At 53.4% G+C, this 14,477-nt stretch overlaps 6 protein-coding genes across 6 annotated transcripts; 2 read left to right on the top strand and 4 right to left on the bottom strand.

Moving 5' to 3' along the window:
* Positions 1-372: 372 nt before the first annotated feature.
* IAQ61_002991 (uncharacterized protein) lies at positions 373-1,359 on the bottom strand (the record flags this gene model as incomplete). The annotated part of the gene is made up of 2 exons (XM_003843209.2): positions 373-1,209; positions 1,273-1,359. The coding sequence occupies 2 exons, from the start codon at positions 1,357-1,359 to the stop codon at positions 373-375; spliced, it is 924 nt and encodes a 307-aa protein (XP_003843257.2).
* A 1,685-nt stretch (positions 1,360-3,044) lies between these two features.
* Positions 3,045-4,263, top strand: ARO4 (3-deoxy-7-phosphoheptulonate synthase; the record flags this gene model as incomplete). The annotated part of the gene is made up of 3 exons (XM_003843210.1): positions 3,045-3,087; positions 3,148-3,927; positions 3,983-4,263. 3 exons carry the CDS (start codon positions 3,045-3,047, stop codon positions 4,261-4,263), a joined length of 1,104 nt encoding a protein of 367 aa, XP_003843258.1.
* A 319-nt stretch (positions 4,264-4,582) lies between these two features.
* IAQ61_002989 (uncharacterized protein) lies at positions 4,583-5,676 on the bottom strand (the record flags this gene model as incomplete). Its single annotated transcript, XM_003843211.1, has 2 exons — positions 4,583-5,454; positions 5,523-5,676. 2 exons carry the CDS (start codon positions 5,674-5,676, stop codon positions 4,583-4,585), a joined length of 1,026 nt encoding a protein of 341 aa, XP_003843259.1.
* A 324-nt stretch (positions 5,677-6,000) lies between these two features.
* On the bottom strand, positions 6,001-10,045 carry IAQ61_002988 (uncharacterized protein). The gene is made up of 2 exons (XM_003843212.2): positions 7,179-10,045; positions 6,001-7,114 (listed from the first exon to the last, which is right to left on the bottom strand). Exons 1-2 carry the CDS (start codon positions 8,952-8,954, stop codon positions 6,293-6,295), a joined length of 2,598 nt encoding a protein of 865 aa, XP_003843260.2. The 5' UTR covers positions 8,955-10,045; the 3' UTR covers positions 6,001-6,292.
* A 630-nt stretch (positions 10,046-10,675) lies between these two features.
* On the top strand, positions 10,676-12,093 carry IAQ61_002987 (uncharacterized protein; the record flags this gene model as incomplete). The annotated part of the gene is made up of 2 exons (XM_066095788.1): positions 10,676-10,717; positions 11,446-12,093. The coding sequence occupies 2 exons, from the start codon at positions 10,676-10,678 to the stop codon at positions 12,091-12,093; spliced, it is 690 nt and encodes a 229-aa protein (XP_065954624.1).
* A 524-nt stretch (positions 12,094-12,617) lies between these two features.
* Positions 12,618-14,468, bottom strand: IAQ61_002986 (uncharacterized protein; the record flags this gene model as incomplete). Its single annotated transcript, XM_003843213.1, has 1 exon — positions 12,618-14,468. The coding sequence occupies one exon, from the start codon at positions 14,466-14,468 to the stop codon at positions 12,618-12,620; it is 1,851 nt and encodes a 616-aa protein (XP_003843261.1).
* Positions 14,469-14,477: the final 9 nt, after the last annotated feature.

The raw sequence follows: 14,477 nt of genomic DNA, 5'->3' as shown, positions 1-14,477 counted from the left end.
ATCTTTATCGATTACCTAGTGAAGGATGGAGGCCAATGGTGAACAGTAACGACAGGGGTAATAGTAGACCTTGATATTCGCAAGGATTACGGCAATCGCTGAAAAGGAGAGTAGCGTTGTGTTTCAAAAAGCCACTGGATCCTCCACCGATTCTAGGTCTAGAGTCTAGGCTTGGGGGAAGAAATGCGTCGATGCTGTTTGATGCTGCTGGTGTATGGTACTGGTTGGAAATGCTCCCTATTCTAACCACCACTTCCATAAAGAACGCCTGGTGTTATGATGCGAAGGCCAAGCACAAAGAATAAGTCGGGTTGCGAAATGCGGCATTAGTCGTGTCTCATAAGAATGAACCGGGCGATTGGTGCAGAGCCCTCATGTAATAAAGTGCGAATAGTGCCCTGGAACCCTCTGTCTGCACTTTTCACAATCATCTCGATAGCCCATGCTGAAGCGTCCGACGCCTGTCAACGCGCCACTTCGCTTCCGGCCGCGCGGGGTGGGCGGTAGGCCGAGTGATGCTGAGGTGGGTTCCGTGTCCATTTGATCTGCCGAGTTGGCGTTGCTGACGCTTAGACGGGAGAGTTGGGATTGCGTAAATGCCGTGGGGGTATCTGGTATGTCTTCATCCTCGGATATGGGCGAGGGCATACGTCGATTCCGATCGCTATCCACTTCTTGTCTTTGTCCTTTCCATGCTGGTGACTGTTGGGATGAAAGAATGTGCGAACTCATGATGCTACTCGAAGGGTTCATGGCTTCGATGGAGCCTGCCATGGGATATCCGCCATTCATCCCACCTCTTTTAAATGTTGGATGTATTGGTGTTGGGAGTCTTCCTGTGTTATTGGACGAATCCGAATTAAACAGCGAAGGTCTTAGCATGGCGGGACGCATGAAAATGTTGGATGTGCCCAAGGCAGGCGATCCTGCCGGCTGGCTTGGAACATCACTGTCGTCTTCATCCATGTCCATCTCGAAGTCCATGCCGCTTGATCGTGAGTGCAGTACGGGCCCACCAACATTTGCGCCTGGTGAGTCTGCTACCCCACCATGCTCTGAATAGGCTGGTGTTAAAGATCCATTGTCCAGATAATTCCTGGGAGGCGATGGGCTGAATGACGGCCGGTAAGGCAGGTTTGCAGATGAGGGGAATTTGTTGGCTGCGTGGGCTGCATAGTCGAATCTGGACTCGTAGCCTGCACGAGATTTCTGCAAAGGAATTGTGCATTAGAATCATACTCTCTTAACACCGAGCGGGAAGAGCAGACTTACTTTGAGATAACGGTCTTCGTCCAAGTCAGAGTCGGAATCATCGTCTCTACCTCGCTTTCCTGCCGTCATGGTGTGGAAGGTGAACATGATGCTGGTGCGCAAGAATTATATTGTACCAGATTCTCGGCGGTCAACGCGTCAACGAACAGAGGCGAGAAGATTAGCGGAACAGGTAGGAAGAGCGCGGGCGGTGCGATGCTGAAGACTGGAGTTTGCAAGACACCAAACAGCGATGGTAGTGCCCTGGCGCATTTGTTCTGACACAGCGGCCGAGGGGGTCTTTAGGCTTATATCAGGGGCGGTGTTTCACGTCGCATGAAAAGCACCCTGACTGGTGGGTTGGAGTCGCGCGCCTCTTGATCGCCAGGAGATTTCTTGGTTGTCGTGGAGGACCCGCCGGCTGACGGGACCTCCGGTTGATGGGCGACAGGTCGAGCGTGGCTGGGTGATGGTGATAAGGTATAAAGGTATAGGTAGAGAGATGTAGGTATAGGCAATGGATCCGGGGAAGTGCAAGCACGTCATGTGATGGGGGGTATTCCTAGGGACCTCACGCTAGGTAGCTGATAGATGTGCCTATCTGCGAGACGGTGTGGTGGACAGCTGCTGGAAAGGGCATCATCAATTCAGAAGCTACTAGACATGTGCACACATGCACATGCCAGCTATGCAGCGCCTTTTCAGTGCAGAGGGACTAAGGCTTGGTGAAAGACGAAACGATTCCTTTTATTGCTCAGCGGAAACAAGCTTGGGACTAGGGAGTTCAAGGAGGACATTTAGGGAGCACATGACAGCCAACGTTACCACTGACTATGATTGACAGGTGAAGATGGACGGGCATGCCATCCTCCATGGCGTACCATTCCACTCACAGGTGGATGATGTTGTTCATGCTGACAAGGATGACAATGATGATGTATCAAATACTTTGGTGCCTGTGTGTGTGTGTGTGTGTGTGTGTGTGTCGAGTATACAGTCGGTGCTCAGTGCTCGTAGCATGGAGGTGTTGGTACCGGTAGATGCTGTCAACCCAGGATGAGCCAACCAGAAGGCAGCCATTTCGGGATGAATCCATGGCCGCCGGGCAGTATGTATTCCAGGCCCTTAGTAGGTTCCCCTGCTCCCCGTTATCGATACTGTAAAGAAAGAAGAAAAAAGAAAAAAAAAAGAAGAAAAAAGAAAAAAAAAAAGTGTCCGAAGAGTGCGGCGTCAACGCGTTGCCCCACTCTCCCCAAAATATCTGTCTTCGGTGCCTGTACGCTACCAAGATCCTCGTTCCTCGTCCAGTCATACAAAGTGTAGCCAGATTCTGCTCCTGCTCCATTGCTTGGGCTTGGGTACTGTGCCTAGCTTACGGTACTCCACTCCCACACTATCCTCTTCGTCCGCTTCTCCCATTGTCTGTCTCCATTGTCCGTCTCCATTGAGCCTCCTCCTCCAGTGTGGCCAACACCGTACTGGCACCATCCTCCTCATCCCACTTGTCTACATTCCACCCTAATCCACTTGGCACCTGCACCTCTTACCCTACGCCTACCTTTTGACCTCCAATTCTTGCCATTTCCTGCCAAGTTCGCGACTTCACTGCACCTGACGGCTTGTCTGCAGCAGAGAGAGAGAGTAAGCTACCTAAGCCACAATACAGAGCATCCTGCTATTCACACCATCAAACGTAAGCTGATCAGTGGGCTACTTGTGAAAAAGACATTATCCCACATCAGATCATATCCCTTGCATCTGCACACATTCAAGACAGCACCCAGCACGCCGACATGTCCTCTACAGAAGCCGCCGACCGGAGCGACGATGTGCGCGGTACATGACCACTCTGAAGCATCCTTCCTCGTCCTGCTCGCTAATGACTACACCCTCCAGTCCTTGGATACGATCCGCTGATCCCCCCCGCACTGCTCGCCGCCGAGATCCCCATCCCACCACATGCAGAGAAGACGGTCGTCCAGGGTCGCAAGGACGCCGCCAAGATCATTACACAACAAGATGACCGTCTGCTGGTCATGGTCGGGCCCTGCTCCCTCCACGACCCTGAGCTGGCCATTGAGTACTGCCAGCGGTTGAAGGCGCTTGCCGACAAACTCCAAGACAATCTTTGCATCATCATGCGCGCTTACCTCGAGAAGCCCCGGACAACGGTTGGCTGGAAGGGTCTGATCAACGACCCCGACATTGACGAGAGCTACCAAATCAACAAGGGTCTCCGCGTCTCCCGCAAGCTGTTCGTAGACCTCACATCCGCTGGCATGCCCATTGCCTCTGAGATGCTGGACACGATTTCTCCACAGTTCCTCGCAGATCTCATCTCGCTTGGTGCTATTGGTGCGCGAACGACGGAGTCACAATTGCACCGTGAGCTCGCCTCAGGTCTCTCCTTCCCAATTGGCTTCAAGAATGGCACCGATGGTGGCTTGACGGTAGCCGTGGATGCTATCGGCGCAGCGGCAGCGAAGCACCACTTTATGGGTGTGACCAAGCAAGGTCTAGCTGCCATTACCCGGACAGCTGGCAACGAGCACTGCTTCGTCATTCTCCGTGGTGGAAGCAAGGGTACCAACTTCGACAAGGAGAGCATCAAGGGCGCCAGGGAAGCATTGAGGAAGAAGAATCTGCCCGAGGTCATGATGGTTGATTGCTCCCACGGTAAGCCTTGAGATTCTAGCAGAACGACCAATACCCAGTGCTGACAATCGTCTAGGCAATTCCAACAAGAACCACCGTAATCAGCCCATTGTCGCCAAAGATATCGCTGACCAGATCCGCAATGGAGAGACTGGGATTGTTGGTGTCATGATCGAGTCAAACATCAACGAGGGCAACCAAAAAGTCCCCGCCGAAGGTCCCGCGGGCCTGAAGAAGGGTGTCTCCATTACAGATGCGTGTATTGACTGGGAGAGCACCGTGACGGTCCTCGAGGACCTCGCCTCTGCTGTTGCAGAGAGGAGAGCCAAGAAGACAGAGGCCAACGGTGCGCACTAAGCCTGTCGATTGTTGGTGGCTTTTTTTTTCTTGGCCATGGATTGGGGCGTGTATATTGCTGTGAAATCTGGAGTTGGGAAAGCTTGGATTTTGGAAAAAATGACACGACGATAGGAGTTGGGTTTATCGGTGCTTTTGAAAAGGAAAATATAAACTGACGTCACGTCTATAAAACATGTGCAATGGTGCGTCAACGTAACTTCATAAAGTGGGTTGATCATCCATCAGTGCGTAATCAATCGTCCGTCTTGCTGGCATCTGACATCCCTTGACCATTGCCCTCTGAGAAACTGGACCGTAAAACAAGCCCTCACCCGCTTCACTCTTCTTCTTCTTCTTCGTCCTCGTCCCTTGCCAGCATCCCCCTTCTCCCCCCAGCCGCCACCCGATCCGCCCTCTCCCCGACATACACATCGCCCGAGCACTCTGTCCCACAACCCGGACACTTTCTGCCCTCCCTGCCCTTGCCCCTATAAAACCCATTCGCACACGCATCATGCCAGCGCACCCCACACTCCCTGCGATTACAACGGATGCCATAGGTGACGATTTCGCGGCAGCCTTCGCAGTCGTGGATGCGGATGCGCGCGAGACTGGACCCGTTGGCGTCGTCGGTCTCGTCGGCATCGTCGACGGACTCGTTGTAGGTTTCCTTGAGGTAGGCGCGGAGTTCCATGAGGGCGCGTGGGGCGAGGGAGAAGTAGCCTTGGCGGGACTTTTGGAGAAGGGCTTGTTGGACGAGGGTGGTGAGGATGGTGTCGGCTTCTTGGATGGTGATGCCTGGGTCTGAGGAGGAGGTGTGTGTTTGGCTCTGTGTCTGCGTGTTTGCTTCCTCGTCGGCTGTAGGGCCGCTGAATTGCGAATGTCGGTTTCGCCGCGAGGGCCGCGCAAGCTGCGATGCCTCGGTGTGTTTGACCGCCATGACTTCTCGCGTGCGCGTGTTGTTGGTGTCGAACATGTAGTCCAGCAGACGGCGAATATAAGCGATTTCGGCGGCGGAAAACTTGGTTGCGAATTGGGTGAGGGAGTCGGATGTGTTGTTGACGAGGGCGTACAGCACGCTTCTGTCGCGCTGGTCGCGTGTGTTTCGGATTTCAAAGTCAAAAGCCTCGAGTTTGGCGTTGATGGTTTGGATGGCGTTTGTGAGTTGGGGTTGGGTGATGTCCGCTTCTGACCACGGCCGTTCTGGGTCTGGGGGGGAGTTGAGGGTTAGTAAAGTTGTGTGGGTGAGTTGTTTTTTGGAGGCTTCTTCATCCTACTCTGTGCAGTCAGGATGGCGGCAAGGGTTGCCTTCATCACTTCAACCGTCATGACGCTGTGTGTTTGGAACGCTTGCAAGAACGCGCGGTGAGTCCAGTTGTAGTCCTCATCGTCTGATACAGGACGGACAATTGGTGAATCGTCTCGAGACATGAAGAATAACCGTCTACTACTCGTCAAAGTGTGGTAGAGGGCTTGGCTTACAGAGTAGCGTTGTATGGTGGTCAAGGCCAAAGCGCGCGGAGAAAGAAACGCGATAACGCGAAGCCACGTGAGTGCATCCACGCCTTGGCTTCACTCCTATTGTCGTCACCCACAAGTGAGCCCCGAGCATTTTTCCCATTCATCTTATCCGATCCTTGCCAAAACATTAAACCCTCCCCACACAGGTACTGTAGATTTCTTACTCGCATTCTAGTAATGGAGATTTTTTTCTCTTTGCACACATCACATAGAAGAATCCTTTGTAAGAGAGCATGTTTCAAATAGGACATGCGTGGGAATTTCATTATCCAAAGCTAGCACTAGGAAAACGCCGTTCAGTCCAGTTCCACACACGCCCAACTCCGATCCCATGCCTATCCCAATGCATACCATATATACTCTATCGGCAAAAATGCAGCAAAACGCCTCCCAATGATGATGCGTTCCATCAACCGGACTCCCTTTCCTTAAAATGGTCTCATTCAAGTTCGTGATTCTCGTTCCATATCAGGATTGTAGGTACAACCGTAGTGTCCTTCATGAACATCACCATCGAAGTCTGCGCCTAAGCAGACTTGGGGTGTTGCTCCACTAGCCATTCCATTACGCTCTCGTAGCAGAGCACAAACTGCCTCAGACTTTGCACCATGCTCAAACGCTGGAGACGGAAATCCTCTACCGTCTTTGCGATGAGGTCGATTTCTTCGTTGTTGATCCAATTGCCTTCTTCGCGCTCATTCTTGTTGCCAGCATCGACATCCATTGGCGAGCTCTGCCTTGCCTTCCGAGCCTGTCTCTGCCGCTTAAGCATGTCCAGAACGGAGTCTACAGTGCAGAATGTGCCAGTACGACCGCATCCAGCAGAGCAATGGACAATGATTGGGCGACTGTTTGCAGACTCCGGCTGAGAAGGCGTACCGCCATTAACTGAACGCACAACAGCATCGGTTTGTTCAATCAGTCCCAGTAGGTGGGCTGGATGCGCTGGGGCTCCAAAGTCAGGCCAATGAGAGTACTGGAGTTGGGTAATTTCTCGCATGCGTGCAAATGGTTCCTCATCATTGGACAAGGTAAATTTGCGTACAATGACGTAGGGTTGCTCTTGACTCGGTGAGCCCGTGGTGGCTTCAGTAGTGAAGTTGAAGCCCTTGGGTGGGTTATTGGTAGTCGATCGTCGTTGACTCATCACGGGCCTCGACTGTTCTCTATGTCTGTAAATCTTCGATGGTTCAAGGGAGGCTCTACGTTCGCCAAGATCATCCAGCCTGAGGTGTCCGTAACGCTTATCGGACCAGTAGTTGTGGGCCTTGATCTGACCACCCTCTTGTTCGGCTGTTAGCATGACAATGACGCGAACATCCTGCTGCCAAACAACGTTCCAAAAGTCCTGTGAGATGGTTAGCGGCAGCTAGCGTATGGTGTCTTTTTTTAAAAAAAAAATACAAACGTACCTTGAAGGTTGCGGGAATGGGGCCCTGGGTGGCGATGTAGCGTTTATTAGAATAGGCAGCTTGAACATGATTGGCGTTGATATAGTCGCAGGTGCCTTCTGGAACTCCTTGTAGCTTGACACGAGTGTGTTCATAAGGCCAGATATTGTTGTAGCGATTCTTTGAGCCCTTTTCAATACCTGCAATCTGAATGGCCTTTGCAGGGTGAGAGCATGATGGACTTCCGTAAGACACCTTCCCAGAGAGAGCCTCCTGCATGCGTTTCTGCTCCCGTTTCTCGATAGCGAGGAAACGTTCGGAGACAGTCTTGCCATTGTCCTTTTCTTCTGCTGCTTCCTTGAGCCATTGCGGCAGTTCGTCTGCCATAGTCCGGGTCATGCCTTCGGGGTGCTTCACAGGCATTTGTCCAACGCCACCAATGAGGTCCATATTCTGACGAATGTTGCCGAAGAAAGGATTGGCAGCGTTTTGGGTCGCCGGCATAGGACATCCGCCAATGACTGGGGCAACAGTAGGTAGATCCATCCCAAGTGTCAGGGTAGCAGTACCCGATGTTGGGCTTTGAGAAGCTTGGTGGGTGATCCATGTGGGAAACCTCTCGGAGAACTCCTTGAAGCCGCCGCGGATGATGAAAGTGCCCCCGGTCCAGCCTTCGCTTGTGAATTTCTTCAGAGTGTTGATGCAAGTCGTAGCGTCTTTCATCTGGGACGAGTTGGCGTCATACACAACTATGTGTTTGCTGCTCCGCCATCGCTCAAACTTTTCCCGTTGTTCTTCGTCCTTGAAGGTTTCGGCGAGTTTCTGGACATTGAAGGAAGCTCGTTTCAAGAGCGTCGTCGGTATGCAGAGGCTCAAAGCGCCTGCGATGCGAGCCCGAGAGTATTGTGTGGAGACGCGGAGATCGAGGAGGAGCACCTCTTCGACGGACGACTGCAGGATGTTGACGACGTGCTGGGCGGTGACCATGGTGGGCCCCTCTGTGCTGTTGTCATTCTCAAAGCTGGCAGGCAGGGTTTCAGCTCGATGGCTAATAGCCGAGGGGTGCTGCGATGGCTTCACGGGCAAGGATGGTCGTGAGGTGTGATCTTCGGCAAATTCTGCTATGGCATCCGTCCGGCCCAGTCCCTCGAAGCTTGCAGGAGAGTTTCGACGTGGTCGGTCGGGAAACAGGGCAGATTCTGAGGAGAGCATGCGTTTTGGCGAGCGAGGCTTGGGTGCCCCTTCGTTTTCGTCCTTTGCGCCGTCCTTGGTACCTACCGCACGAACGGATGGCGTCATCGACTGTGGTGAGCGCGGTGCCTTGAAGGTGCTAGAATAGGGACTTTGGGTAGGGGCAGGCGGGGCGGATGACGCAAAGTCGAAGCTGCCAAGCGCAAACGCTCTGTTATTCTGAGACTGCTTCCTGAACTGATCGAATTCGGGATTCTGCTCTACTGGTATTATGCGTGGCGAGGCAGCAGCCGTGGAGCGAACGTCAGACGTCGGCGGGCTCCAGTTTCCGCGAATGTGCTGGGCAGCGGTCGAGGAAAAGTGGTCGGCGTGCGCGTTCATGGTCAGGCCAAAGTAATTTGGCGACGGGGTTCCTGGCATTTTGGGCTTGTGGGTGACGATGTGGCTCGGGGATTTGATGATGCCGTTCATGCGGGGTGAGAGGGGGGCGGTCGGATGTAGTGTCGTACTCGACTTGGTCATGGGTGTCGATCTCTGCAGGCGCGAGGAAGTGTGGGCAGAGTGTGAGGAACCGCGAGGTCTCGGGGAGAGGGCGGGAGTGGCCATGGTGAGGGCTGTTCGCGCGCCTCCACTAGTGGAACGGGCGGCCAGGTGAATATGCAGGTGCAATTGGATATGTATAGGGACATGAAAATATGGGGAGGGTCAGTAGCGTGGTTGCGGCAACGCGGTTTTGCGTGAAAGGGGGCGGGGGGCGCGCGAGCTGATGGGCAAGGTCTCCTTGGGGTGGGAAGTGTGCTGCTGGCTGAGTGGTTGGTGTTCCTTTGAGGAAATGACGTCAGGGGCAAGGGGCAATTTCCTCTGTCCCAAGGCAGACAAGCAAGCAGGCAGGCACGGATGGCCCGACAACACAGGGGACACGCGCCTACTACTGCCTCCTCTATTTCCAGCGGCTTTTTCCTTGGTGCTACTGGATGCGCCGATGGGAAAACGCAGGCTTAGTGTGATGACAAGATGACAACGTGACTTGCGAGACTGCGACACCCGGCTGTGCTGGTGCGCCGCGACCAGGTTGGTGTGTGTGGGTGTGTGGGTGTGTGGGACACACTGACCGGCGAGCCCTGACGTAGTGTGTGTGTGTGTGTGTGTGTTGCGTGCTGTGTGTGTCGGTAGTCTTGTGCTCTAGCGAGTGAGGCGCTGATGCAGGGAAGGTCTCGTGACCGGGATGGCTGGATGGATATAGGGCTGAAGACAGGCGGATAGTACAACAAGACAGTAGGGCGGAACGCCCAGCGGAGAGGCAATGGGGTGGAGAGGGGGGGGTGGAGGGGCGGAGGAGAAAGGGCAGAGGAGAGCGAGCGGTAGGTTGGGATAGAGATCGAGGAGGTGGCAGAGGATCGAAAAGGAATCGAGCGGTATATGTGCGATCGAGGGGGGTGACCAAGGCATGGGCAGTTAGCGTTCCAGGTCCAGACCACTTGGGGGTTGACGGACTACTCTACTAAGCAGCGACCAGCCGCACCCTGCTGCTTCGTGATTAGGTCTTCATTCACAGCGAGCGCTGGATGATCACTGACCATGGCGACATTGGGTGGGACACATGTCTGGATCTAAGTACCGTACGATGTACTATTGGACCCCTACATAGCCCCTGGTCCCTTATTGAGCAGAGCAGCGCAACGGGCGCGGGAGCAAGACGCTGGTGGTCGTTGGCTGAAACGGGCTAACCTCAGGGCAATGGCACAGCAAGTGGCCCATCAGCTGCCGCGCCGTCATTCACAAGGAAAGGTTTGCTGCACAGTGGCCGCGTTTTTGTTGGCACGCATGACCATCCCCCTCCCCCCCTCCCTCAGTGTGAGGCAACACCCGCCCCCGAAGCAAGCCGTCCAAGGGATATCCAACACAAGTAGATACCGTACGTATCGTATTGTACTGGGGGGGTTCGAGGCTGCCAAATACGTCATGACTGGACTGGGCGTGGGTTATGTGTGGGAAGGTGGTGGGATCCACGCAAGTGAGCCCTAGGCCCTCGAGGACCCTTGTTTTTTTGCGATCGACGTGCTTAGCCTGGAGGCTCTCTGGAGTCTGGAGCCAGTGCAGCCGAGATAGACTACTGTAGTATGTACATACATACTAGGTACTAGTAGAGTAGTGTAGCCATCTGTTCCAAGCAAAGCCAGCAGTCGCTCTTTCTCCCAAAAGAGAAGGCCGCGCGCAGGGGGTGGGTGGACATTGTGCGACACGTACTGTACATTCATTGAACATCACATAGGTCATAAGAAGAGACGTTCGCTCGCAGCTACCCTAGATAGAGCACCACATACGACATGGACGACGACGACGACAACAACAACAACAGACAACACCATGTACACAGTACGGCCCCCCGCTCCTCCTGACTCCGGGTGCCTTTGCCAACTCCAAGCTTGGAAGTATTTGGAAGTATGTATCGTCATCGACCTGGTCTTGTCGCGTGCCTGACAGCTTCCCTCCAATAGCCTTCGGCAAACTCGCGCAAATGTCAGACCGCAATTTGTCGCTTCTCGGAACGCCCAGCCACCAATGAGAGCCAGTCTCGCACACATACTATGGTATGTACCCCAACCACCCACACAACCCCCCCCCCCTCCCCCCCGAATCCATTTGCTGAAGGGCCGAACATGCGCAAAAAAAAACTCCCATGCGCTTCGTGGTTCGCCGCTAATTTCGCAATCATCCAGGTCGAGGCTGTAACAACCATGATACTGGTGTGGTGTGCTATCTGTGCACCTTTGCACTGTCGCAACGTTTAAACTCACCGTTGACCCGTCCCGCCGAACATTTCAATAGCGTCTTGTAGGCACGGTACCTAACGGTACTCGGTGCAGTCGCTCAGGAGTCAGTGTACACCTCAGGTTCAACGGCCCAGACCAGACAGGATTCCCCCAGCACCGAAGCAGCACCGCTGAGATCTCGATGGTATCGTTCGATATGCGTTGTGCATGCCGTTGGACTGCACACTAACCCATCTACCCACGCCTGCACATGTTTTGTTTACGGCCGCAGCCTCGCAATGCATGCCCAGCAGTGTCGGATACGGCCGGCAGCGCCTTCCTAGGTCAAGACATCTTCCCAAATATCGTACGTTGTTACTCGAGGAAAATGGCCAGAAACTTGCTTTGCCTACAATACCAAACGATATCGAGATCAAGATCAAGATCAAGATCTAGGGCGACATCAGAGCACGTCACACAGGAAGCTGCCATCGATGATGATGGTCCATACCTATCCATGGCTGACTTTCTTTTTCCATGCGCCTCTGCTTCAAGGCGCTCCACCAAGTCCCAACGACAGCGTCCCAGGACTACGGCCCGTTCCCCAACACGCTCCATCTCTGATTGCCCCTGACGCTATACTCGACGTTTTACCGTGCGACTTACCGTACAGTCTTCGCTTCTCCCCATCTGAACCTCGAAGCATTGACCAGCTGGACCTTTTGATCAGACATCTGACAAGCCCACATCAGATTACTAGCTACATACAGTGCACAGTATCATGTCAGCCCCACCTGCCACAACCGTACAAGCTTCTGCAACCTGCAAACCAGACCCACCACAGCCATGGTATTGGTAATCCGCTGGCGCTTCAACTACCCTACCGAGCCATTCTCTTCTGTTTTTTAAGCATTCCACCAAACACAAACACTAAAAACACGTCAATCCCAAAAACTTTGATCACGCATGATTTGAACTACTGGAGATTTTGAGTGGAGCGAACATACGTGCGAGAAACTTGAAGTAATTGTAATGTAAAAAGGTTTTCATTATTCTCTATACAGAGAAACTACCAGCGATGGTATTGTAAGATTTGAATTACTCTCTGTACGGAGAAATTACAAGTGATTGTAGAATGAGGATAGTAAAATCACTCTCCACACATGAGAAATTCAAGTAATTGTAATGTAGGAATGGTAAAATCACGCTCTATACAGCAGAAATACCAGTCATTGTAATACAAGAGCATTGAAATTACCATTTCCAATGCGAACAATGAGTAAACAATAATGACCGACTACATGACCCTCAACTGCTCAATTACGCCAATGCAAAATCTCTGGGGCCTATGTTGTTGCCAACCCCAAAAAATGCCGTGATATAATATAAACGCCGTGATGAAAAAAAAAAACGCCAGACTAGATGGAGGTTGCTTTATCCATCATGTCATTCTGAGCCAGATTTTCCTGTTCTCTTGCTCACTCACTCACAATACAACCGATACCAAAACAAGCCATTACATCTCCATTCTCTCCGTAACTGCCGGTGCCGGCGTCAAGCTCGTGCTTGTATGTTTCTTCTTCGACTTGTCCCAGCATATCAGGCCAAAGAAACCCTCGGATGTACACGAGGTTGCGCTGGCCGTGACACTAGGCTTGGACGACGTAGGATGATGAGTACGAGCGGGCGGTTCATCGCCGTCTAGACAGCCGCCAAACCAGCCTGGATATCTACATGATGAAGTCGAGGTTGGGGAAGACGAGGTGGTTGAGGCTGTGGGTGCTGGAGCGGGGGAGGTGGTGTGCGTTTTTGAAGTGGTGGTCGTTGTGGTGGTGGTGGTGGTGCTTTCGTCGAGGCAGCCGAACCAGCCAGGGGTCTTGCAGGTGGATGTGGATGAAGACGAAGACGAAGTGCTTGTAGTCTTGCCGTGACCGCTCGTCGTGGACTCATCCAGGCATCCCCACCAGCCCGGTGTCTTACACGTCTCCGTTCTAGTCCTGGTAGACGAGCTCGTTTTAAATGTGCTCGTGGGTTTGCTAGAGCTGCTGGTTGTCGTCTCGGTACCGTTGCTTTCAAAGTACTCCCAGGTATAGCAATCAGTGCAGTCAAGGTAAGGCTCGCACCTTGGAGGCGCATCGTACTTTTCAATCACATCGCGGATGACTTCGACGATTTTATGGGTACCGATGCCTACACGCCAGCCAAAGTCCTTGACAGTATCGTACACGCATTTTTGGCCAGTGTGACAGACGCTTTGCATGGCGTAGCCGCCAATCGTACATACACTCGAAGCTTGATTGCAGGTTCCCATGTACACAGGGTCTGCAGTGTGTCCAAAGTGGAACCCACCCGTAAAAGGACGTCGCTGGAGCGTACCAATCTGGTGACCTGGTGGAACCGGTAGACCCAGGCGGGATGCTGGCATAGCCTCTGGGACAGCCTCGAAAGTGACTGCTGGGTGTCCGAATGTAAGAGATAGGAACGAAGACACGGCACCACCAAGTGAATGACCGGCCATCCAAACCTCGGAATTTGGATACAGTGCAGTGACGTTGTGATATAGACTCTGCGCAGCGTAGTAGTAGCGGTTCTTCTCGCGGAGCGCAGTGACCAGGCAGGTCGAATTGCAGGTATACGCCGACGTTTGGCAGTCACAGACTTGGCGCCACAAGTACTGTCCGCCTTGACCGCAGCAACAGCTGAAGAAGAGGTTATCGTTGATCTTATCGTTGGTCGTCGTCTCGGAGCCGTCGAACATGGCCGGCGACGTGCCTTTGAGGGCTATGACAATCGTCGAATTCTCCGTGTCGGCGAAGATGTGCCCTCTTAGACCATCCGACTCCCAACCAAAGTCTTCGGTGTAGTTGAAGCCACCACCCACGTCCTCCCACTGTCCTGTGTTGGGTTCTAGTATGTAGGCGTCCGAGGCCATGCGCGCGAAACTCAGGACCGTCTCTTTGTCGGTAACGTTTGGCCCTGCGATGTCGTCGATAGTCCAGTCTTCCTCGGCCAGCTGCACGGCCCTGCCCTTGGTTCTACCCCATTCCAGTATGCCATCTATCGTCTCTTTGCTTCGGTCCGCCAGTCGCTGAATAGACATGGAGGCTGCCTTGACACGCAGGCGAGGAACGGGTTCATCCGCTACCCATACTGCCGCCTTCTCAGGTACATCGAGTCTTCGATGCAGTTGTGGATATTCGTAGACGCCATGGTGGAAAATGTGCCGCAGGGAGAACTCTTTGTCATCGTGGTGAGCAGTGGGTGGCGTCGGCGGCGCGGCGAGCGATGCACCGCCAACTGCGAGGAACGAGAGCAGTAACGAAGCAGTGACGCGCGACGAAGAAGGACAGAGATGCCGAGATCTCATGGTGCGATG

The sequence above is a fragment of the Plenodomus lingam genome (assembly GCF_022343315.1).
Source record: "Plenodomus lingam strain CAN1 chromosome Unknown contig_14, whole genome shotgun sequence".
Classification (NCBI taxonomy): domain Eukaryota; kingdom Fungi; phylum Ascomycota; class Dothideomycetes; order Pleosporales; family Leptosphaeriaceae; genus Plenodomus; species Plenodomus lingam.
Note: the sequence above shows the minus strand (reverse complement) of the source record. Positions and strands in the feature narration are given on the sequence as shown.

Coding starts and splice junctions, on each gene's coding strand:
- IAQ61_002988 (XM_003843212.2), bottom strand. CDS start 8,954: ATGGCCACTCCCGCCCTCTCCCCGAGACCTCGCGGTTCCTCACACTCT. Junction 7,115..7,178: donor CCATTCCCGCAACCTTCAAG/GTACGTTTGTAT, acceptor ACCATCTCACAG/GACTTTTGGAACGTTGTTTG.